This window comes from Thunnus albacares, chromosome 3, assembly GCF_914725855.1.
Source record: "Thunnus albacares chromosome 3, fThuAlb1.1, whole genome shotgun sequence".
Classification (NCBI taxonomy): Eukaryota; Metazoa; Chordata; class Actinopteri; order Scombriformes; family Scombridae; genus Thunnus; species Thunnus albacares.
Genome location: NC_058108.1, coordinates 30199299 through 30225358, shown reverse-complemented (window position 1 = coordinate 30225358; position 26060 = coordinate 30199299). Strand labels below are relative to the sequence as shown.

At 39.6% G+C, this 26060-nt stretch overlaps 1 protein-coding gene across 4 annotated transcripts in view; it reads left to right on the top strand.

Annotated features, from left to right (window-relative positions):
• The window catches only part of LOC122979862 (platelet-derived growth factor subunit A-like), a 33976-nt gene that overhangs the window by 3013 nt on the left and 4903 nt on the right, over nt 1-26060 (top strand). For 3 of the 4 annotated variants that reach the window (XR_006402941.1, XM_044347639.1, XM_044347640.1), the window contains exons 3-5: nt 3158-3265; nt 3463-3656; nt 8190-8316. Coding sequence is in view for 3 of the 4 variants with exons in the window: in XM_044347639.1 (XP_044203574.1) it covers nt 3158-3265; nt 3463-3656; nt 8190-8316 (429 nt within the window). In the remaining variant the exon portion in view is untranslated. Of the gene's footprint in view, nt 1-3157; nt 3266-3462; nt 3657-8189; nt 8317-10197; nt 11088-26060 lie in introns of those variants that run through there. The other variant, XM_044347641.1, reaches the window with a different exon arrangement.

The window sequence follows — 26060 nt, the reverse complement described above, 5'->3', positions numbered from 1 at the left end:
CAAACTTTCCTCTGCTCTGAACTTCTGTGAAAAAAAAAAAAAAAAAAACAGTTAATTCATTTTTCATGTCTGTTGCACCGAGCGGTGCCACCATTAATCCTGGCATCATTGAGATGCAAATGTCGGGTGTGACGGCTCCCCGGCTCGGTGGGGGTCAAGTGGCTCACTTCATTATGCTGTTGTCATGCTGCCCATTATTGGTTTGAGAGCAGGGCCCGCTGGAAGGCTGCTGTGTTGCTATGTATAATTCATGCTGAAATTCCTGCATGTCAGGGCGAGAGAGAGAGAGAGAGAGAGAAGGAGGGAGATGTCGGAGGTGGACTTTGTTGTGTTTCAGAAGCACATTGTGTATATAGGCAGGCGTGCGTGCGTGACTACTTGCACAAGTTCTGCAAGAAAATAAGAGTGACGGGCGCTCTCTCTCTCTCTCTCTCTCTCTCACACACACACACACACACACACACACAAAGAAGTGTGAGGTTTGGTATTCAGAATCAAATTAAAACAGTCCTGCCCAGACATCATTTATACTGATTTCTGGGAATCTTTCTTTCTTTCTTTCCCCCCTCAGTTACACACACAAACACACACACAAATCCACACTACACACACAATCTTAACTCAGAATTTATTGTCTACGAACAAGTCTGTGGATATCCTGTGGTTTGGCAGTGCTGAGTGCCGAAATGGTTAGATGAAACTGTGAACTATTTAGAAACACTTGATTGATTTTCACAGCATCTCATGATCCACACACACCACACACACACACACAAAGGCAGAGCTCAGTATAAAAAACAGCTTGTCAGTGTACAGTCACCCCCCCTGCATTAGTTTGCATGCTTTTAAATCAACAGTTAACTAAAAATAAACATCCACTTCGATCATACATCATCTTATCATGATTTATTCGTTTGTATGTGTACTGACTGTCACTAACTTCAAAAGATAATCATTAGCTGCACTCTGCAAGTTTTGTTGCAGCCTGGTTCAATGTAGGACAAGAAACGTATCTTAAAACAGATTCATTTTACCTGCTAAAAGAAATCCAAAGGCAACCAAGCTAATAGGGCGGAAACCAGGAAGACATGAGCTTATCAAGCAGTCAGTCAGATGAGCTGAATTCCCTCGCCAACCATCAACTGTGCCCGCAAACTTCTGAAGGCAGAGGCCAAGCAGACCTGTCCAAAGAGGGTCATTACTGTATGATGCTATGATGTTGTTTTGATGTTGACTTATATCAAATTTATGCACGATTGCTCACACATCTTACTCATCACTTGTGAAGACATTGTCTTCATTCCCTGGAGATGTACATGTACACATCTGTCACATCTAACATAAAAACAAGACCCTAAATTTAACCTGAGGGTAATTCCACCCATCACCCTAAAACTACGTCTTTGAATGACATGGTTAACCTCGGGGATCAGGTTTTTGTCTCCATACGGGTGATGAGTCCCCATAATGTGACTGTGTGACAACTGTTTTCTTTGTACAGAATTTGAAAAGTCATCACACATACACTTACACACAATACTGACTTAACTTCAGCCAGTACTAATGGGTTGTTTTGAGCCAGTGTTAGTGTTATTTTCTATGTTACTGCTGGGTTACTGGATCAAAACAACCCTCGTCTTAGGTGTTTTGCTACTCATGAGTACTGGGTTAAGTTAATCCAGTGTTAAATCAGTGCTATATTGACCCACACTGGGTCAATTTTTAACTCAGTGAGTAAAATAACCTTGTACCACACACTGTACCACACAATGACACAAACTGAGTGTTTTATCTGAACATGTTTTGACATAGTTTTATAAGTGGAGTCTTATCCTCGGTATTCAGAAGTTGACATACTTAGATTAAAAAAAAAAAGGTCTTTAATGGTCTGCATCAGTTTTGAGGCCGATACTGCTTCCAGTTGGCCAAATTCACCAGTATATTTTGTGCCAAAATTCAAAATCCAAAAATGGGTCAAAAATTTAAAGACTGCAGTTTTACCCTTAGAATTTCATTCTTACAAGGAAGAAAAACTTTATCCCTTTTCTGTCGGTCTGCCCTCACATACTGTGAACAAGTGTAAGTAAGTTGTAAGTTGTAAGTAGCAGCGTCACAATCCTTCACTCATTAAAACAGTTTCAGGTCTGCTGACCAGCTCACTTCAGAGGTGAAATGGCCTCAGATCAACATTTATCTGGTGTAGCTGTATAATAATCTGATATATAATCAAAATATGAATATACAGTCAAGTTATTTAGACATAAAAAGATGGACAGACGACATCCAACCATGTGGATAAGCAAGAAGATGCATCAAACTCACATAAAGTTCAGTCGAATTCTCTATCAGCAATCAAAAGTTTGCTTGTGATCTGATGGCCCTCAGATCAGCGTCCTCGCATGTTGTTTTATGGTTTCAACAAAACAGCATTTTCTCAGTCGAGTTGAGTCAAGTGACCTCAAAATGAATGATGCAGTGCGTGTATGTGCAGTATGAGAATTGGATTAAGAATGTATCTGATGTACCGGCAGTGTTTCTCTCAGGGCATATTTACATGCGAAGAACTCAATAACCGGTTGATACAAATTAACATCATAATTGAGTTAGAATAACCTCGTTAAGCTCATGCTCTGATCAGGGCAGGCTCGGTAATGATATCCTTAATAAACAATTTACTGCAGCATGTAAACATCTGACTGCTTTCACGTTTTTTTGTTTGTTTTCGGTCAGTTGGTCAATCATCAAGATATCTTGAGAACTAGATTTATGGTCCCTGGTTGATGATTCATAGAGATTTCCTCTTATGAATCTTTAGAATGAATGAATTTCACATGGATATGAATGTTTCTCATGACCCCATTACTTTTCATCAGATCAAATTTTAATATTGCACACAAGGAAAAGCCAGTTAATCAAAAATCAAATTAAATCAAAACAACTTTATTGTCCACCTTACTAATGAGTAAAAAGCCATGACATGTATTACAAACATTCCTGCTTCCCAGAAAATGAAACTCTGTTTCATGACTGTTTTATCCTTCAAATAGTGTGTATTTTTGTGTTTGATGCAAGAATCTGGGAATATTTATGATTAGTAAGAGTAACAGTGAGAGTGTGTGACATCTGAATGTGCATGTGTTGTTTTGTCTCTGTTCAGAGAACGAGGTGATTGAGGAGACAAAACACAGTTACTACAAGGACTTCTCTCACAGCTTCCCCGACTTGAAGAAAGCACACACACACACCAGACACAGGAGGAGCACTGGTAAGACACACACACACACACACATACACTCACACTGTGTGTATTCAGGCTAGATATATGGATATGCATAAAACTGTTTATTTTACTATGGCACTATTTCTATATTATAAAATGTTAATATGCAAGATTTGTATATCTAAAAAAGTGCTTATTGCTGCAGGTTTTCTGTAACCTTTGACCTCTTTGTCCCCCTGCAGTGGTGGAGGAGGCCTTGCCAGCAGTGTGTAAGGTGCGGACAGTGATCTATGAGATCCCCAGGAGCCAAGTGGATCCCACCTCAGCCAACTTCATCATCTGGCCGCCCTGCGTTGAGGTGAAGCGCTGCACCGGCTGCTGCAACACCAGCAACATGATGTGCCAGCCGGCCCGCAAGCACCACCGCACCGTCAAGGTACACAAGAAAAAACACTTTGTACTGAATGTGATACTTGAAAATGTGCCTTTAGATATGGAAAATAGTAGTTTTCCTGTGCTTTAAAGAGCCTTTTAATACATTTTCTCTTTAAGGTTTGATTAGATGAAGTCTTAAATATATTTGTGGAGAAGGAGAGTCAATACAAATAGCAACAGCATAGAGCAGAGGAAAAGGAAAGACAAAAAAAGACAACATTTTGCATCATATCATCAACATAATACTGAAGCCTCTATATTACATTACATAAATCATGCATGCTTATAATAATCATTCTGTCTAAAAGAAGCCTTTTAGGTAAAAGGAGGAGAAGAATATGATAAAACTGTGTGAAACTAAAGAAAGTGAGAAAAGCAGTAAACAAAAATACACAAAAAGGCAGCAGAAAGGGCAAAACAATCGCTTTCTTAAAGAACAGGTTCACAATTTTTCAAGTCTGTCCTAAAATGATATTAAGGGGCCCAACAGGAAGAATGACTGCATCGAGCAAACTTTCATTCTCATCATACCAACATGTTGGCTAGTCTGTAAACACCAGTAATCACTCTACAAACATTTTGTAAAAGGCTTCTGTCTTTGTCTTTTGGTGGCACCACACAAAATTAATGATGGCACCAAGCATGTAAACACACACACACACACACACACACACACACACACACACACACACACACACACACACACACACACACACACACACACACACATGCTCCACCACTTTACTTACTTGAGTTATACACTATACACCTGCCAAAACAATTACTCTCTCCAGCTCCCCATGGTGAGAGTGAGTGTGTGTGTTTGTGTGTTTGTGTGTGTGTGTGTGTGTGTGTGTGTGTGTGTGTGTGTGTTGGTGATTGAGAGTCTGGCAGTGAGTTTGTTCATGAACATAATAGCTTCCTTTTGATCTCTGCCAGAGCTGGAAATAAGACTCAGTAAAGCCCAACAGGTTCACTGTCACACCAACTGGGAGCTCAAAGAATGTGTATGTGTGTGTGTGTGTGTGTGTGTGTGTGTGTGTGTGTGTGTGTGTGTGTGTGTGTGTGTGTGCATGGGAAAGGAATCAAAAATGCACTTTAAAAATAGCAAGAATAAGAATATTGACTTGATATTGATATTCAGAGTGTGAATATGAACATGTGTTGCATGTTAAATGTATAAGGACATAATTAAATAATTACAATATTGTGATAAGTCCAATTATTGCTAATCCAAAAGCAGTTTTGATGTGTGTTACGGATGTTAAATTAGACAAAACCTGGACCTACATGCAAAGATGAAAATGTAAAAAACAAGTAGGATTTAAAAAGTAGGCACTGAGAGTGAGTGACTGGGAAATAAGACGAGTGAAACATGGAGAAAAGATGAGGACGGGTACAAGTGTGTGTATCAGGAGGTGGAGTAGGAGAAAGAGGAGGAGGAGAGGGTGAGTTTGATTCTGAGTGCTTTGGCCTGCTGATACTCAATATGAGATGAAAGGACTCGCTCTTTGTCTGCCTACAGAGGAAATCAAAAATAAAGTCACTCACATGTGCTGAGATCCAGCGTTCAGAGGGTAAACGGTCACGAGTGCAAGATGCACACACACACACACAGCCAGAGGGGATGTGGCAGGGCTGAGGTTTAGGTGGTGTGTCCATGTGTGAGACAAACAGAGACCACGACCTCCAGCTGGTGATGGTAGGTTGGTGTGTGAGGGTGCTGGCAGTGATGCAGGTGTTGTACTTGATCATTGTGGTGAAAAGTGAGCGTGATCGACCAGTCGATCTACATTCCGATCCTCACATATGGTCATGATTTTCAGACATGCTAGCGGTGTTGCTTGAGGGATGGCAGTGTGGGTTGGGCGGTCCACCATATTGGCCCAGACTGTAATATCTCAATAGCTATTGAATGGATTGCCACAAAAATTTTGTACAGATATTCATATTGTCCAGATCCTCTGGCTTTTCCTCTAGCACCACCATGAGGTTTACTGTTGTGATTCTGAGTGAAATGTTTTTTACAGTTATTGGATGGATTCCCTCAAAATTTAGTGCAGACATTCATGTCCCCTTCAAGATGAATTGTGATCACTTTGGTGATCCTTCAAGTTTTCATCCACCTGAAAAATACAACAATACAAAAAACAATACAATACAAAAAAATTTTGTTTTTTTATAACATTTAGTCTGTTGAATGTATCTGCTAACTTATTGTTATTATGTAACATGACAACTTTATTGTTATGTTTAGCCAACTCGAATCACTTTGGCAAAGTGAAGGGAACATTGCGGTCTCGGTTAAATCTTGACAAAATCAATGCTGACTTGAAGCATGAGATGGGATACACTGACTTCTTCAAGTATTTAACCAAAACCACTATCTTCCCATTATTAAGTGCTTTAGTTGCCTAAACCCAATCAGATGTGGGACAAGGTCGTGTGTCAAAGTCCTGCACTTTGTACAAATAACCATCCACCATAACCTCCTCCCAACGACTTCTTAGTAGCATAATGATGTTACAGTTACTGAGTTGGAGAAATGCTGCCAGAGAACATAATCCAGGCAGCACAGGTTGGGTCCTCTTTGCAAAGCAATGTATTAACATGGGTTTGGACTGGGTTGGATTTTAGGTTTTGAGAGAATGAGATCTCAGATGAGCAGCTCTTCACAGGGAGTCAGGGAGCTCACCCCTTCAGCAGAATCCTGATGGGTGCTCGAGCAGCGTTGCTCCTAACCTCAGCTGAACCTCCCGGGTTTGCTGTTGTTTAAAGTTTCACCTCAGCGATGTCTTAGTCTGTTCAGACTTGAAGCAGAGATGCTTGTGCAATCAGACCTGGAGCTGCTCAGCCTCAGCTGCGTGTCCGGGACGTGAACATGAACATGTAGTATGTCTATGTGTGTGTGTAATTCTTTCTGTATGTTTATAGTTTGCCGTGTATATAGGTGCATATGCTTATGGGTGTTTATATATATCTGTGGGCTGTGTGTATGAGTAAAACTAAGAGTAAGACATTTCAGTAACCAGACTCAGACATTCAGCGTTACAGTAGCAGCAAGTGACGTGTGTTGACACAAAGCAGAACATGCATCACTTAGCGTCAGTGAATTCCTGGCAGAGTTAATACTCTTTTCATTTGTCCAAACAAGAGCAGACACACCTGTGTGTTTACACAGGTACGGTAGAAACATGGCTGTCATTTGCAAATAACTAGCTAAAGAAAGGCATTTTATCTGTAGCACTTGTATTACAAATTTACAGTAGCATTCTACTTGAAATGCTCTTCTGAATTAGGTGCTCTGTTAGAAGTTTATTGCAGTTTTTAGGGACCAATAAATTTGGTTTAACTCACTCATGTTGTGCAACAAAGTTTTGTTTATTAATTTTTAACTCTAGTAAAGGTTTTAAAGTCCCCCCCCTCCATCTGATGAAAGTGGAAAGTTCTAAGATCTGAGTTTAAGACGCTTATCTACAAGCATGATTTGTGACTTCACAACTAGTTTGGAGCCAATTGTGGTCCAATATTCAACTTATACAAGTGTGATGTGGAAACTTGAAACCTCCAGTGCACATACACTGAGAATTGACTTTTCAGTGAAGTCGGAGACATCTGGATTTTTCAATGAGGAAGAAAGAGTAGAAGCAATTTAAAGGATTTTAACGAGGTAGCTGAGCTTTTTTGTGGAAAAATACAGTACATATTAGACACAAGTTATTATGTCTTAAAACATGTCTGGAGGGGATCTTTAAGGTCACAAAACGTGTCAGGTTTAATTTTGAAAAGTCTTACATACAGACCCAGAACATATGTAATTTCGGTGTGCAGAGAGGTTAATTTAAAGGTGCTGATATACCAGTTATCACTATCTTTAAAGCATGGCGATAGTCTATATTTTTGTTATTGCCAACACATCCTATGAAAAGATGAAAACCAATGTTAGTCTCAGCATGTCTTAGGCACTCAACCCCAAACCTGTTTGTGCCTACTGAAGAAGTAACTCAGGTCACAAATATATTGTTTCAGTTTTTTGAAAATAGTAGGTGTTTTCCAAAAAAACTGGGTACTGTTGCTTTAAGTAAACACTAGTCAAACAGGAGTGAATAGTGAATTTGTTGGGGACTATTTGAGTTGCGGATTAATACACATTTTGTGCTCAAGTACTTACTACGGCAGCAAAACAGTGCAGTGTATGTGATATATATATCAGGCTTTGGATACACAGCAGGATCAATTCATTGCTGGTTTTGGCTTTTCATGGAATTTGTTGACAATAAAAATCTAAAATATCATCCTTTAAATCAGTATCACCTACTTTGCAGTTTAAAGTTTAAACAAAATCTGAGCAAGTATTTTGACTAAATAATAATAATAATAATAATGATAATGATAATAATGATGATGATAATGATAATAATGCAATCTGACAAATCTTTGCAGATGAAATTTGAGCAAGCACTTTCCCCACACAGGAAATTCCTTCTTCTTCTATCTCCTTTATCTCATCTCATCTTTCTACTTCTCTCTCCAGGTGGCGAAAGTAGAGTACGTGAGAAGGCGGCCCAAGCTGAGGGAGGTGCAGGTGAGGCTGGAGGATCACCTGGAGTGCATGTGCACCAGCAGACGCCACATCAGCCCAAGCTCAGACACAGACAACGGTGAGTTCACTGCTGTGTGCGGTTATATATGTACACATGTATGCATGTGTTGTCTGAATGTGTCTCTTGGCACCAAATAGAGCTGATAACAGATCTAAGGTATTTACAGTGCTCTTCCTCTCTGCTTGAATTAGTCCCCCCTCAGGGCAGCACTCGCTCACACACACACTCATATATATAGAGAGTATATATACACACCCTCCCAAACACATACTCTCCTTTTCTTCAAGGACCGCACTTCCCGTTCTCCAAATCTCTCTCCTGAACTAATGGAGATGGATTTGTAATTGTATCGTGTGTGTGTGGTTGTGTGTGTGTTAAAGTCTGTGTAGCATGGCCAGTAACTTAATGATCTTTTTATACCCAGAGATGTGTCTGCCACTTGATGTACTGTATGTGGCATTAACTAACAAACTTGTCTACTCACTGGAAGACACTGTGAATAAAATGCAAAAAACTGTAAAATCAATTAATGGTAATAATAATCATTTTTACACTAAATTTGACTGTAAATTACATAATAAATGGGAGTAAGCCAGTTCATTTTGCACTGGAGGGTTTGCAGTTAAACCATCCTGTAATCAGAAGGTCATAGGGTCAATCTTCCTGCTGCCTGCTGACTGAATGTTAAAATGCCGTTTCTTATAAAATATGTAGGTTCTCTTTTATTCATACATTTGCATAGTAACCATTTAAAAGAGTTAGAGTTTGGGATCTCCAAACTTGACTTTACTCACTGTAACTTTAGGATTGACTTAAGGCTTTTGGACTTCGTGACTTGCAAATATGGTTATTGGTCCCAACTGTAACGGTGCGTTCGCACATATGCATGCAAAATAGTATCTGGCCTCTCATGAATCTGGAGTTCTGTGTGTGTGCTGCATTTAGCATGTAATTTACACACACAGCTCTGACTGGACGGTTGTTTTCTGATGTAGCCGCCTCACCAACGAACCAACAATGTCGGCGATTTGTGTTTTCTGATAGCGGAGAAGCAGACAGGAAACGAGGGGAGAGAGAGGGGTATGACATGCAACAAGGGTCAAACTAGGGATGGTGCGGTTATGTGGCATGCACTGTAACCATTTGACTACCAGGGCACCCCATGTCGTCCTTCTTTTAACAGTCCCGGTAACTTGTTAAATACACGTTGCAGAAAAACCCAAGACCGCAACGATCAGCTTTTCACATAGTGGAATGTAGTAGTAAACAACTCAACTTCAATTTCCACAGGAGTGTGATTGGCTCTCACAGGTTGTTGCTTGCTCTGCGTCAGAGGACATTTGCATAAAGTTGAGCTTTTCTCAACTTTCCACTGTAGTGTCGCTCAGCACTTTCTGAATCTCTCTAGCTCAGCGGGGGGGAACTGGGCTGCAGAGTCAGGTCGCATTCACAATGAATAGCAGCCGTCGCTGTCCCAGTGTTTGAGTCCGTACGTGTGAACAGCCCATAAATGATATGAAGTGTTCTTGATGTCCAGAAATAAGGTTTTACTCTAACCTGCATATACATGACGTGGCATGATGTGACAGGACAGTAAACCTACTGTATCATCAAAAACACATGCAAGGGCTCATAAAATGTGACACCTTTCAACCTTAAAGTTCTTCCTGAGGTTTTGAAGTTTCTCATCAAATAGACTGACATGGCCCATCTACAAGCTTTCTAATTGATTTCACCTGTTAAATACATCAATGAGTTGTATTTTTTGGCTTAGCATATAAAAACAGAAGAGAAGAATACATGACTTTGAGATGTCAATCATAGCATGACTTGCATAAAACTCAACTTGCTTCCAACAAAGCACTTGAGAGTTTCTCATGTGGTGAAAGTGTTCTGAGTTTCTCTTGACTCATATTCACTCAACATTCCTCCCATCAGGAATCAGGTGAAGAGTGGTGGACAGACAGAGGAGTGGAGGAGAGGAAGAAGAGGACGGCCTGAAGTAAAACAAGGACAAGCACCTTTAGCCTCTAACATCCTCACCATACCACCTGCCAGCAAGTTACTATGGAAGGTTTGATGGAGCTATGTTGCTTAAAATGGTCTGCTTTCTTTTACTTTTTGGGAGGTTTAATGGATACTTGACTCATGTGGATCTCAACTGCCAAAAACTAAGTGCATCAAACTTCCAGACACAGAAACAAACCACAAACAGGCTGACAGTTTGTTCGCCTTGATTCCTCGATGGAGAAAAGAGGCGATAAGAGGAAGAAAAACAAAACACTGGCAGGAGTGAGGTGGATTCTGGGATGCTGGAGGACTTATTGTCTGAATCTTGTTCCTCTCCAGAATATAAACCGCTCAGTGACTCGGATTATAAACTGGGTGGAATCCTTTCTAGAAACAGTGACTGGGATTAGGTTTTTGTATTCCAAGATTTAGTCTTCCTCAGCAAAACACACTCATACACACAAGCACACATGCACATATATCCTCTTATTTTTATAACCTTTCATTTTCTATCGCTGTCTGTTTGTATTTCTGGTATGTTATCCACATAAAGAATGGAGGGGAAAAGAACCCCCTGACATGTTACCGATACTAATAAACTATTTATATGTAAACAAAGTGAGTGTGGTGATGGCAAACAGATTTATATCAAAACAGATTTGTCACAAAAAGCGACTGAATTCATTTAAAACAGAAAGAGGAGCCGGAAAGGCTGGTGTGTGTGAGAGAGAGATTATCTGGAGGATCATAATACTGAAGCTAAAACCCCTGTGAATTTGTAACTGAGAATAACACACACATAAAACCCTGCCAACAAAGAGAAGAATGGTAGAAATGACTACACTGTTAACACAGTGGAATAACTAACAGCTAACAGGGGATTTTTTTTTCAGTGTTGTGACAGAGTTGCTAGTGTTATTCCAAACTGACATTGAGAAAATGACAATTGTCTGACTAAAGAGGAAGGTAAATATTTTCAGAAGTGACCTCATCCCATGACTTGCAAACGCTGGACGACGTGGAGGAGAAGCTGACCTCATATCAAAACACGACACATCCTTCAGCTGCTTGTTCAGTGTCTGCTCTCATTAGTGTGTGTGTGTGAGAGTTATGAGGGGCTCTTTCTCTCTTGCTGTTTTTCCCTCACTTTTTCACAAAAAAAAAAACAAAAACATACATGGACTCCACAATTGACAAAATCACAATGATGCACAATAGGCTTGTAGTAGTATTGCTGTAATTCCTGTAATATTCTCATAGGAGGAGGGGGGCTCAGATTGATGTGAGCGTGACAACAAATTGTAGTGATAAGCAAGTAGAAATGAACAAAAAACCCTAAAAGTTAGTTGTAATCCCACATAGATCATTGACGTAAGAAATCAAAGATTAAAGAACGACAAATATTACATGTAAAGCAACAATTAAATACACTTTTTAGCCACACTAGCAGTGTTGCTCTGGGGATGGCAATGTCAGTTTTGGTTGATGCAGTGATACTCTGACTTTTCCTGTAGTGCCACCCTCTGATTGGTATTTGTAGTTCTGAGTGAATCTCAACAACTATCGAATGGATTGTTGCGAAATTTGGTACGTAGATTCATGTCCTCCTCAGGATGAATTGTAATAACTTTGGTGATTCCCTGACTTTTCATCTAATGCCATCATCAGGTCAAATTTTGTATGTCCAATTCTTTCGTTTATGAAAGAATGGAACAAATACCTGCAAAACTAATGACATAGGCCTAGCAAATGCATGTTAACACACTAAACCAAGATGGTGAACCTGGTAAACGCCATACCTGCTTAACATCAGCATGTTAGTATTGTCATTGTGAGCATATTAGCATGCTGACATTAGCATTTAGCTCAAACCACTGCTGTGCCAACAAGTAGCCTCACTGAGCCGCTAGCATAGCTGTAAACTTTTTTTTTCCTATTAAATGTATCGATACACACTGACCAACCTGGGACACTTTTTTACGCTCTGAGAGAAGCATAATCTCAACAGCAGCTGTTTAAATCCAAGCGGCAAAAACCACCGCTTGAAGTATCTTTTAGTGCAGTACCACTGACGGCCACTTGGTGCTGGCTCCAGAAAGTCTCTGGCTCCAATAGACTCCCATTCAAAAAGTATCAACTTCTGTGATGAAATACTGAGTCAATACATTTTTTCAACAAGTCATAATGGTCTCAATCACTAAATTTGGGCCTCTTATAAGTGTGCTGGTGGTCATTTTGGAAATTATTGTTCCTTTAATAAGATATAAAGATGAATAGTAGACTTGATGTGTGCCGTGTGGCATTGATTGACAGTTATGACCGGCGTTGGCTTACCTGCTGCTCCCCTCAGCTCTGGGACTTACTGAGTCGTATTATTGTCACAGTATTTTGGTAAGTTTAATGTTACTTGATAGTGATACCTGCCATGTTAGTTTGTTAGCACAGGTCTCCACTGTGCAGTGTTACCGGTAAGTTAGCATTAGCTTGGGTCCAAGGTAGCAGGTCCTGGCTCCAAATGGAAAAGATGGTGCCGACTGTAAACAGCAACTCAAATCAGCTCCAATGGAAACTAATGGGTGATATTAATTACACCTCTCTATGTCCATCTTTCTGTTCAGTCTATATTAAAGTCACATGAATCTCCTGTTTTTATATGTTCTGTTCTTATTAATAGTATATTGATCACAGCTCCCGGCATGGCTATGAGTTTGCCGGGTTCACTACAGGCAGATTCCTTTCGCTCCCTACGGCGGGCGGGAAAATAATATCAATGAATCAATAAATACATCCCATGGAGCCTACATGAAAACTGTTTTTGTTCTGGAAATTTCTGCTGTCAGTCAGCCTGGTGCAGACAGTTTATTGGGCTGCTGTCTTCCCAGCTCGCTAGAAGCTGCTGCCAACAGTAAGTTGGTTCTGTGGAGAGTGACGCTGAATGGAGGTCAGAGTCGGTGTTAATTGGACAGAACGCTTCCATAGTGCTTATGTGCCTCTTACATCTTACTTTTGATGTGAATTCCCAGTTAGACTTGTTTAAATGCACATTAAAATTTGGTTTGAAAACCTGGCAGTTTAGTGAAGGTTCTGAAAGAAAAAAAAAACATCCTCAAAGCGAGCATGCATGAAACTTTTATCTATTTCCTTGTGAAGGACAATGAAACACATGCCTATGATGAAATGTTTTAAACGGTTCACTTCCATGCTTTTTTCAGAAGCTTTCGGCCATATCACCACAGCCCTCTTCAGCAAATTGAACTTGCTCAGGTGTCATCACCATTCAGATGCAAATATATAGTACACTCCAACATAAATAACACTGTTCCAAAATGTTTACACCAGAACAATAACTGCTTTGTTTCACTCTGTAATAGTAAAACATTTTTTATGCAACAACTACTCTGGTTTTGGAGAAACAGCCAATTAGTAAACAGAAAAATAGAGAGTACACTGTAGAGTTTGTTTTTTTGGTGGTGAAGACGTGATGTTTTTCCTTTCCTCATCCAAACCCAAAGCCACGGAGCTGAACATCGTACCCATGAGGCCATTCCAACCCTCGCTGGCATCCCACAGACCTGCTGTTTGGACTATTACACTGCGGTTCCTGCAGCTTGCAGACGCCTCAAATAGCTCTTTATGTTTCAGATGTCTCACACTTATTAGGGCATGCTTAAACAGCTGACTGCATTTATAACAAACAGAGGACAAAACAAATGTTTATTGGTTGCAGTGGTGAAAGAGCAGACAGGGAAGACTTTGCAAGTTTGAGGTTGATTTGCGTAACTCACTTTGCTGGCATATTGTTCTTGGAGGAGCTGGTGTAAACCATGTGTAGACATTGGCCAATGCTGTGACCAAAGTGGGTAGTTAGTGTAAATACATACATTTCATAATTGAGTGGTTCTATGTGAGCTACACAAAGACGACACTGTGTTTAAAGATTTAATTAAAAAAAAAAAAAAAGCTTTTGGTTCAGCAGCGAGTCTCTCTCATGTTGCACTTTGATCCGTTGTGTTCTCAGGATGCAGCTAAATACCCAACATGTAAACATACAAAAGAAAAAGGATCATGTGGATATAACCAGTTGTTTGTAAGAGAGGGAGCAAAGAGAGAGAAGAGACAGATGGGGATAAGACTGTGTAACAGAGTCTGAAAGGTGAGAGGGAGGAAAACAGACATTGTACGTGTGTGTGAGTGTGTGTGTGTGTGTGTGTGTGTGTGTGTGCGTGTGAAACAGAGAGACTGTGAAAGTGTGTCTTTGTGTGTGACATGGGATGAAAGTGGGCTTGTGTGTTTGAAATAGAGAGAGAAACTCCATCTCTGTAAAGCTCAGTTAAGCAGATTAACAACATGCTAGCTAAAATGCTGAATGCTCTGCAGGTCAAGTACAACCTGATATAAGCAGATGGAAGTTGAACTCACCCCCTTCGGCTACATATCTCAGATCAGATTACCTAACCTCAGTATTTGTAACCTCAGCCATTAAGAAGCTGAAAGTACATCTGATTCTGGGTCAGCGGGTTTTTCTGCATAAACACCTCTAGATCACATCACTGTGAGACTCTTCTCATCTTTTAATTTAGAACACTTTCTTTAAGCTATTTATTGCCAAACAACAAATAGCTTGAAAGATTTTGAATAAAAATCATTAACCATAATTTCCATTTTACTCTTCAACCTGAATCTATCTACATTTCTGGAAACACCTCCTCTGGACACAAAACATTCCTGACAGAAATCTATTTCTATTTCAAACCCTGGTGACTGAATGTGGAAATAATGATGACAAACACGCAATGCAATATTGTTATTTTTGCTCAAACTACGGAGTCTTACTTGTCTGAAGATTCTCCAGTCACCTTTCACTTTCTCAGTTCCACTAATGCTGCATGTTAAATTTAAAATCATTCATTTAATTTGATATTTTGATAATGGTGATGGAGAGCACTGTCTAATACATCAGTATTCTCCCATAAGTGTTCAATTGGATTGAGATCTGGTGACTCTGAAGGTCATAACATATGATCTACTCATCAAACCATTCAGCGATCCTTCCATAGCATCATAGCAGCTGTATTTGATATGTTAATCCACTCATTTATTCATTTTTTTTCTTTGATTTGTCACCACTTTCTCATAAAAAACAGCAAAAACCTTAAAGGGGACATATTAAACTCTTTGTGATTTACTGTTATTTATATGCTGTTATGATGTCAGATATCTATGTTAAACGTGGTCAAAGTTCCAAAACCTGAGGTTAACGTATGCAGAAATGCTCCCTGCAAGCCAAAAGTCCAGGCTTCAACTTGCTCTGAACGCTTTGCTCTTTTTTAACCTTGCCAACAAGCTGAACCATAACCTTTATTACAGCTGCTTAAAGGACAAGTTCAAAAATTTCAAGACTGTCTTAAAGCAATACTCACATGCCCAAACTGTTTTGGTAACCTTTGACTGTCCCTGCTCTCCCTGTTTAGATCCTAATTGTGATTCCCATGTCCACTGATGAGGAACAAAAAATCACAGTCCTCAGCTCGTTCTATACAAAAAATGGTTTCTAAACATCAGCCAAAGCTGCAGTTCAGCAGTCTGAGTCAGACAAGTGGGTTTCTTCCAAAGTCTTTTTAGCACACAAGTTCATATTAAATAGACTGTACCTCTGAATAATACCCACTTGATTTGACCAACTCAGACTGCTGAAGCCTCATTTTAACTTTATGTTTTACACAGAACATTGACTGCAGATTCAACGGGCATGTCAGTCTTTTAAGAAAGATTTGAAAAACTGCAAAATTATCTGAAACTCAGATATGATAAATGTAGGAATACTGTTTCCACATTGAAGATGTCTACCATACCTGCACCTTTAGTCAATATTGTTTTTAATAACTCTTATAAACACACATAGACCATTCAAGCAACGTGGGTTTTTAGAGGTTATTACCAATATCAGCTTCTAGTAGTCAACACTATAAAATCTATCAGGAGCTGATAGACTCATTGTGTTATTGTCATCTTCTGGTGATGTGTGCAAACCACCAATAGTGTCCTATTCAACTGTAAAGTTATTGTTTCACCATTGTGAGGTCTTACTGTAGCTGTAGCCAGAGATGAACCTTTTTCAAATTGGTAATGGACAACACTTTCACTGACTGATATTTTACTTTTAAAGATCCCTTCCAGACGTCTTAATATATATACAAAACAACTCCCTCATTGAAAAGCACCCTCAATACCTCTTGTCCTCCCATTTGACTGAAAGTTAATGATCTTTTTCTATCTCCTCTCCTCCCTGATCTCCTTTTCTTTCCAACTGTCTCACAAAGCCGCTTTATGAAGACTCGTCTGACCAGATAAACATGTCTACCTCCCACCATCAAGCTTGTTCCCACCACTAGATTCAGGGATGGGGAACAGTGAGGTTTGGCATCGTTGGATGAAGATTTGCTGCTGTGCCGTTGAGGCTGATATTTTGGTGCTGGATCCTGTGTTGATGTTAGATTCATTTCCAGTGAATAGTGATGCATTTCCTGCCCAAAATTAAAAACTTTAGATGGAGCAAGAGAGGCAACGGGAGGTAACGGGCTGAAAACGGGCTGAAAAAGCAATTCCTGAACTCTTCCATGCTATTACCTGCTATACCATAATACTACATTTCAAATATCCCTATAGCTGTTGCCCACATGTTTATAATGAAGAGCAGCTTTCAGTTACCCTCCAGGTTCAAACTCCCTGTTTTCTATGTCATTTTATGTGGCAAGACATGGCAGTATGCTCTTGTTGTAACGCAGTGTAACAAATCCATTCCTGCATGTTGGTCAAAACCATTTCCTCTGTTTGTCTATTTCCTCCTCCTTGTTTTCCTCCCCCAGGGCCTTCAGGTAAAGCTACCATCAGTGCCAGGCTCTTCTCAGAAACAAACACACACCCACAACATATGACAAACACAAACTTGCACAGAGAAGCACATGGGTGCACACCATAGGCCTTATATGGTAAAGATGGACACAGCGAGGTGTGACGTCACCCACTGGTTTGCATTGGACCCATTTTAAAGCCCGTAGTTGGTGCTTATGGTTGGTGAATCTTTTCTGTTCGGAGCTGGGACCTTCCAAACAAGGAATGGGGGGGGTGTTGCTTTTCGCGCCCCGCTACCTTGGACTGAAGCGAAGGCTAGCTTACTGGGAACACCAAGCGGCAAACTTTAGCTACTTTAGCTAAATTGTGCTAAGAGTGCAGGTATTGTAATCAAGTAGCATTAAACTTACCCAAATATTGCAACAACAGTTTGACTCAATGTGAGTGCAGCTGTTGAGCAGACTGTCAACCATAGCTGTCAGTCAACACCCACAGGGCAGACATCAAAGCTGCTATAAGTCTTCAAATCGTATCATCGGAGAAATAATTTACAAAATGGCCACCAGTACACTTATTGCACAACATTGTGCATCCATAGTAAATTATAAGATGGCAGATATGCAGATATGTATAAACACAAATATTGAGATGAGGAAATCATTAATCACAGGATACAAAACCTGCATGACAAACCTTCAAGGTTACGAGAGAGTAATCATTTGATGCTTACGCTCTTTTTCCTTTGTACACATAATGGCAAACTTCTAAAAATGACCGGCGTGGAAAGAGAGACTGATGAAGAGATGGAGAAAGAAAGGAATTTGAGTAAAAAAATACAACAATTTCAAATGTTGGTCTTAAAAATGATTATTTACTAGGTAGTTGTCAGCCTAACTTCAACAATGGTCAGCCTACTTTAACATGATTATATTATTTTCAGGCAAGTGTTACTGTATGCTGCAAGACTGACAGTGATGACAAGTGAATTGTATTTGATGCACCTTCAAGCTCACATGTGGTAGAATATTATGTAGACAGATGGTTTCTGAGCTCAGCTTATGAAGTGGAGACACAGACGAAGGCTGTCAGCTAAGAGCTGAACAATTACATAACAATATGAATTCCAAAGCAATAAATGTTTAACAACCACTGTGGTGGATCCATCAATCAAGTGGCTATAATCAATATTTTTATGTTAACAATGAATCACACTCCTACTATTTGTAGGTGAAAGGGTTCACTTGTAGTGATGAACTCACCATTATCACCAGACTCTGCAGCTCCCATCAGCTCTATGGAGTTTTACATTGTCTTTCAGCTTGCTGTTTTAGTTCAGTCTCACCGCTCTTATAGCACTGTTACCAGCTGCAGAAGGCAGCTGTTTTCATCAAAAAGCTCCAAAAGCTGTATATTATCAGCCTTGGCAACAGACAGACAAAGTTAGCCATTAGCTAATGAACATTGCATTGCAACACACATTTAACCCCTGAGTTGCTATATTTCTCCCAGAAGTTAATGGAGACCAAAACAGAGCTAAAAGGAGCGTGAATATCGGGCTTACAGGTGGCCAGAAACACAAATGAATGTTAACGTTGCTCTGTGTCTGCTGGATTTGAAAATAAGCAACTGTTTTCTAACAAGTTCACCGTATCAACTTAAAAGTGTTGTGTCCACAGCTTGATAACGCAGCACCCAAGCAGCCAAATCTGTTTCAAGTCTCAACAAGTTAGTAAAAAAATTGATTGACAATAATGAAACTGTTCAACATCACCTGTGATGCTCTGTTGTTCTGCAGAACCTGCTTTGTGCATCTTTTCATCTTTAACCATTACTTTTTATGATGATAATGATAATTCATATAGCACATATATACACAAATATTACAAAGTGTTTTGCAAAAAGTAAAGAAAATAAATAAATCAGGTCATAAACTCACAATATATACTGTATGTTATATACACCAACATACACATATACACACATAATTGCATACATACTTGACATATCACCCAGGTTAAGTCAAGGTATAAAAAAAAAGCCTTTTTCCAATGTGATCTAAAAGAGGATTTTGCAAAGTTCATCGGGTATATCATTCCATAGTTGAGATGCTTTTACTCTCTGGTCCCTCATATTTTCTTCATTTATTTTTTAGTGGAAATATTCAGGATTTGGTTCAACGCTGACTCCAGCACTAGCACCGACTGTGCACCTGTCCAGTATGTCAGGTTTTGGAAAATCCAGGTCTCCACTGTCCCTACTGAGAAAATAAAATAGACAAGCACACACCTCAAATCAACCAATCCTGACGTACATTTAGGTGGTGTATTGCATCACTTTCAGCTGTATTTAAAACTGCATGATTATAACTTTGAGTTTGTTCCCACATGAAACACGAAGCAAGCACTGAAACTGCATCACACTGTTCCCTCGGGGGAAACAGCTGCTGATCACTATCAAATATTCCTGGAAACACCCTCCACCACTCAACCACACATCTCCTGCTCTGCTATTCACTATTTGTTAGCTTTTAAAAGTCATAAGCCTCTTCCACACACAAAACACAACAAAAAAAAAAAAAAGCCGTCCTGCTGTCAGCCACTTCAAATCACTCGACAAAGTGACCCCCTCCTCTATCGTCGTCGGCGTCTCCATCCCCTGCAGCTCCGCCATTGTCTTTGGCCGGGCTGAGCAAAAGGCCTGCTGCTGCCACTGAGTGTTTGTAGAGACACAAAGAGAAAAGCTGCAGTGTGAAAACAGACGGGAATGAGCTCGGAAGGGGGGTTAAGTGCTTTTCGATGGACTCACTGGAGGAAGGAGTTGGATTGTTAAAGGATAAAGGTGTGTGTGTGTGTTTGAGTGCGTACACAGTAAACCCAAGCTGATTTAAACACTGTAATATGACACAACATTAAGTCACATAACATAAAACATCTTTGGCTCCCAAACAAGCCTTCCAGAGCTGTGACTTTCCACTAACCTATTTTGCAGGAGTGCGGCTGTGCGTGGAGATTAAGCCCGATGTCACATGTAGCGGTAAGCAAAGTCTGTCTATCGTAGTTATTTTTATGTCAGTCTAGCATGTTCTCTCTCTTTAATCCCTCTGTGGTTGCGTTCTCATTTACCACAAAGCCATTAAGAGCCATTGTGATGCCAAAGGAGAGCAACAGCATCCATGGAGCATAATATTTAGATCCTTTGGAATATTTTGTGGATGAATACTGTACATGTGAGACTCTGAGCTCTCTTTATCCCTTTCATATGCAATACATTTATACAGGCTGCATATTTAGCCGTTACTGTGGGCACTCCATTAAGAGGGCCATAGCATTTTTTTCTTTTAATTCCCGTGACCTTTGCAATGTATTAGCATAGTATTTGTCTAATTAAGGTTTATTTTTGCACTTTTATTTAGGGAAAAGGATCATTAAGTCAAAGGTTTTCCCCTCTCATCTAAACATTTATGTTCACTGCAGAACTAAGAGGTTTTATTAATCCCCGCATTTATAGGAGAGCCAAACTTTGCAAGATTGACTCCCCCCCCCCCCCCCCCCCCCGTGTTTGCTTGTGTATCCCGACTCCAAAGAGAGCTTTAATTTGCAGGAAATACTACTAATTAAACAATTTACTGTATACTCTTTAATACAATTTGAAAAAAGAAAAAGAAAAAAAAAAAGAACCAGATGTAATCCATTCCCTGCTGAGGATTAGCTGGTGTTTGCATGCAGGAATGAGGTCAGTTTATGAACTCTGTGTGGCTCAAGAGATTATAATCTTGGGAATTATGGTGAGCCGAAGACACAAAGTTGACAGGAAGTTTAACGAATTAAAGCTGTTCCGCAGCAGGTGCCATGGTTACAGTTGATCAATCATCTCCGCACAAGGAATCTAGTGTTTATTTCTAAAAAAAAATAAATCTAATTATTTTATTAACCAGATGCTAAATTATTCATCCTTAATATATTTGAGGTTAAGTGTGAAAGTTTATTCTTAATACCACTTTTAATTTCCATACTTACTGAGCCTTTTCATGATGAATGAACAAACCTCTTCCAATTGAGTTCCCACGCACTAGAGAACATTACACTACGCTACACAGAACTACTCTCCAGAGACTGAAAACGCGATCGCTGGTAATGGTTTTTGGAACCGTTTCTAAACAAACTACCATGACAGTAAACTATGTGGTGGAGGAAGATGTCACCCAGTGCAACGATGTGGCCCATTGACGTGTCTTTAATAGTTTTTGGACAACAGAGGAATAAGATATATCAGGCTTTGGATACACACACAATACGTGTAAGTAGGATCAGTTCATTGTTGGTTTGGATCTGCACATATAAGAATGAAGAAGACAATTAGAAAAATATTGAAAATCTCCAGCTTTATACTTCAACCTGAGAACAATGAAATGATGAACAAAACAGAATAAGAAAAGTTGTAATAAATCAGTATTTTCCTCAGTTGTTAACAACTATCTATTATTGAGATAAAACTGTTGCGCTGTATGGTAAAACCTGTTTTTTTCACTTCACTTTCAATTGATCTCAATTGAATTATGGAGCTCCCGGAGTAGATACTAAAACTCATGTCAGCAGTGGAAAAAGAGAGAAAGACATCAATAGGCTGAAAGAGGGAAAGGGGGGGTGGGGGGGTTGGGGGGGGGCTCATGGAGAGGTGGATATAGAAGCGGGGTGGATGGGGGCCAGATAGTAAATCTGGTTTTATTACTGAATGGACATTTAGAGAGCAGGCACATGCTTCAGTGAATAGACCAGCGGGGTTTTTCAGAAGATTGAGCTTAAAATCATTCTGCAGTCTGACAGCTTGATGATTTGCCACACCACTAACAGGCAAGTTAATCATTTTTCTTTTTTTTTTTTTTTTTTTTTTAGTCCCACTTAGATCAAGAATCTCATCTTCAAAGGAAACCAGGACAGCAGCAGGACTTTAGATCTCGCTCATGAATTCATTCACGTTTAAAATAAACACATATCAATATTTCAAGACAGCAAAGAACTCTCTCCAGCGCAGGAGGAAGAGCGAGATCCTGCGACTACAGCGGCTTGTTTTTTGTTGACTCTGGAAGACATGCACCCGACATAAAAGAAATAGATGACCATCACATGGCCAAAGCCAGTAAATGTGCCTCATTCATGTCTGCATAAAGGGGGTCTGACTTCAGAGAAGAAGCCGCGCAGTGACTCATTAAAGGACTACAATGACTTTCCTTTTTATTACCCATAAACCATCCTTTTCAATCCTCTGAATGTGGGGATGGAAGGACTTTAACTACACTTGTAAAATCATCTGTCACTTATAATGTTTGTGTTTGCATCATGTGTTACTTTTCAACTTAGCATCTATACTGTAGTTCATTTTTGCTCATATGTTCATATATATTCTTTAAAAATGAGACAAGTTCTCACAGAAAAGAAACACTCAAGTTTGAAAAATGCTCCAAACATGTTTTTTAGAGTGAATCATCAGGAGTTCTGACTCCTTCTTGCAAAATAAGATTTGGTTCCATGGAGAGGAAGGGGAAGTCAGAAAGTACTGCGTAACAGACAAGCAAAATGCTGGTTTTGGTCTTTTCATGGGATTTGTTGACTAAAAGAAAAACACTTCCTTTAAACCAACAACTTTCTACACTGATCTTTCACCATTTGGGCTCCAACACCAACCAACTGTCTCGCTTTTTTCAGGCCTGGTTTCCTTGCAGGACTTAAAAAAGTGACATTTGACAAATAGAAATAGAAAAAAAATGAAACAGGAAACAAGAAAAAAGAAACAAGACAGCTTCTTTTGAAATCTTTTCTGTCTGCATAGTGGTTGAAGTTTCAGGAAACTTCACTTAGAGTGACGCTGAGAATACATGTATCTGTGGGAGGAATGGGTATTTGTAGCTGCATTGGGCAAGATTTCTCAGTAGTACATTTATACCATCAGCACAAATGACTAAGTATAACTTCCTGCTGAGATCACCACTCCCCTATGAGAATCTGTAGATTTCAGCTGAAGAGATATTTGTGTGTCAGTTAAGGATGTTTTTCTGGAAAAGGGCAGTAGCAAATTTCTTGAGAAAGAGTTACATGACAAGACCGATTACACTGTTATGTCTGTCCGTTAAATATGAAGCTACAGGCAGCAGACGATGAGCCTAGCATAAAGGCTTGCTGTTTCTTTAGGGCGATGAGCTATTTTGGGTGCTCTTGGTTCCAAAAGTAAAATTCCCATTCATTTTTCCCACAGACAGTATTACATGACTCACAGTTGGAGCAATTTATGGCTTGGATCGGCATGAAATTCTCCCAGTTAAGTCATCGGTACGCAAATGATGAACAACTGTGTTAGAAAATATCTGGTTCTTTAAAAAGTTGAAGTCACAGTACAAGACTGTTTACATAAAAACTTTGAGGCAGGCGTTAACTCCCAACGTGCTTTTCAGCAAGATACATACAACGACCAAGTGCATATTCTGACCCTTCACGGTATCCCCTTTACCAAACTTCTGAACCACAAATCCATTTTTCATTCATTCAACAGTCATCAGTCATTAATAAATAGGTGATGAATCCTTAATGAAGCTTTCAGAGAGCAGAGAGAGTACTCTTTACACTGTTTATGGAGAAAAAACATTCACAATCACACTATATTATGGTTCAATGAATATTATTGAATGTGAAGAATACAATAAATATTTTGGAAAGTTGATTCATGATTTTTTTTTTTTTAAATAAATATGTCAAATTTAACCAGGAAAACCGACATATACTGAATATTTCAATTTTTGTATATTTGTTTAGGGTGGTTTTAGTGCTCTCAAATGTAAAAATGGGTCAAATTCAACCTGAACAGTATATTAGGGTCAATATTCTGTCATATTGGCTAACAGCAGGTGGAACATTTTTTTTTATTTTTATTTTGGGCAAACTGTGGATGAATTCAGCAACTATGCCGATGTATTTCCTTAACAGTCCTGACTGGCTTCCTCTCTATAGCAATTGCACCTGAGGCACATGGGTATTGTAGTATTTTTAGCCGTCTGATATGCCGAAATGATAGACAAAACTTAATTTCTCCGAAATTAAATTAAATTTAAAAATAATTGAAGCTAGTGTCCATGACATAAACCTATGGGATTGTTACATTAGTCAGATGAGTCTGTGTTTCTATGCTCAGTTAAATTGAGGATATCTTTAGAAGAAGAAATGGGAATACAGAGTAGAGAAAAACACTTCCAGAATCAGCAAGCAAATAAAAATATTTCCCAAAATGTCCAAATATTTTTTCAAGACTAAAAAACAAATAAAGGAAAGAAATATGGACTTTACTCTTTACTAGATTGTTTTAATCTTTATAGTTATAAAATATCCACCTGTTTCAGTGAATTTGAGTGCTGTGTGCAGACGTTATGGAGATCATTCAAAAAGTTTTGGTCAAGTCCTGCTTGTGATTTGTAGGCACTGATATGTCCAGCAGCTCACAATTTGAAAAACATATTGAATGGAGATAGATTTAAACTGACAACAAAGGAAAAAAATGTCCCAAACAGAGCGAGAGGAAAAATACAGAAAATGCAACATAAAACTGAATTCTCTCCACGGTGAAAGCCAAAGGCCGCTGCATCAATCAGCAAAATTTGTCCCACCAAAAAAGAAAGAAACAGCTGCTCTCTTGCCTCCCAAAAAGCTAGACAGTTAATCTGAGGTGATTCACCGGTCTTTCTTCTGCGTCCACATCGGGGCTCCTTCCCCGACCTTTGACTCGCAACCTCTTGACCTCGGCTTTGTCCAGCCATCAGGTGCCAGCTTGCTTTCCACAGGGATCGAGATTCCTTCAAGATGCTCACACCCGAGGGGGTCTGGTATTGTCTTTCCTGGACAAAGAAAGAAAAATCACACTCCCATGTCCATACCCTATGAAGAAAACTTCACACACAAAGATGCCGCACACACAATACTTTCCTTTCTCCCATCAGATTTCACATTTCTCTCCTGGCATGATGAGGTGATTTCCAGAGAATTTCAGATATGCTTCAGACAAAAACATCAAAACATTCTGAGGAAAATATGAAATATTTCCGCCTCCCTCTTCCCCTCCTCTTTGATTTGTAACATCTTGTGGGCATCTTGTCAGCCACTCCTGACTGAGATCAAAGTGGTACCTCTCTCATGCAGAGATATCATTCTTTATGAATATCTTGCAAGGTTCCACCACAAATCATGTTTGCCCACTGGCTTTGATATGACTGTCCTCCTCAACAGGAATTCATATCATACATCCCTCCTCCTCCTCCACCTCCTCCCCTCCTTCTGTTCTTCATCCTTCTCTCAACGCGATACATAATAACAGCATCAAAACTTCAATCCAGGGATTGAGTTGAATCATCCCTGACTTCAAAAACAAAAGATATCCATCTTGGCAATGGTGAATTTACGTCTTGTTTTCATATTGGCAAAGTCGCAGCACACTTTCTCTCTCCTCTGCTTTGTTCTTTGTCCCCCTCCGCCTTGCATCTACTTCTTTCTCCACCTTGCTCTCTCACCCGGCCCTGCCCTTTTCTTCCCTGCTGTCCAGAAGAGCACAATATGTGGGATCAAACGGTGGGGAAGTAAGGAGCAAAGTGTCTCTCTGTCTCCTAAGCCGGGGAGGATTAAGGCCAGGAGACTTCTGAGGAACAGTCATAAAGTGTGTTCATGCCTGCAGGACATAAAGAGAGGAGGAGAGGGACGATCGGGACAGTGGTGAAGAAAAAAAGAAAAAGGGAGAAGAAGGGCATCATCAGATTCAAGATTTAGAGTTGAGAAGTGCTTTAACAGCTCGTAGAACTGATGTGTCTTTAGAGCAGCATCTCAAAATAAAAACTCAACATCAGACTGAATGTGAAGCACATTTTCCATTTACATGCAGTTTATTTTTTGTTTGTCCCAAACAGGAAA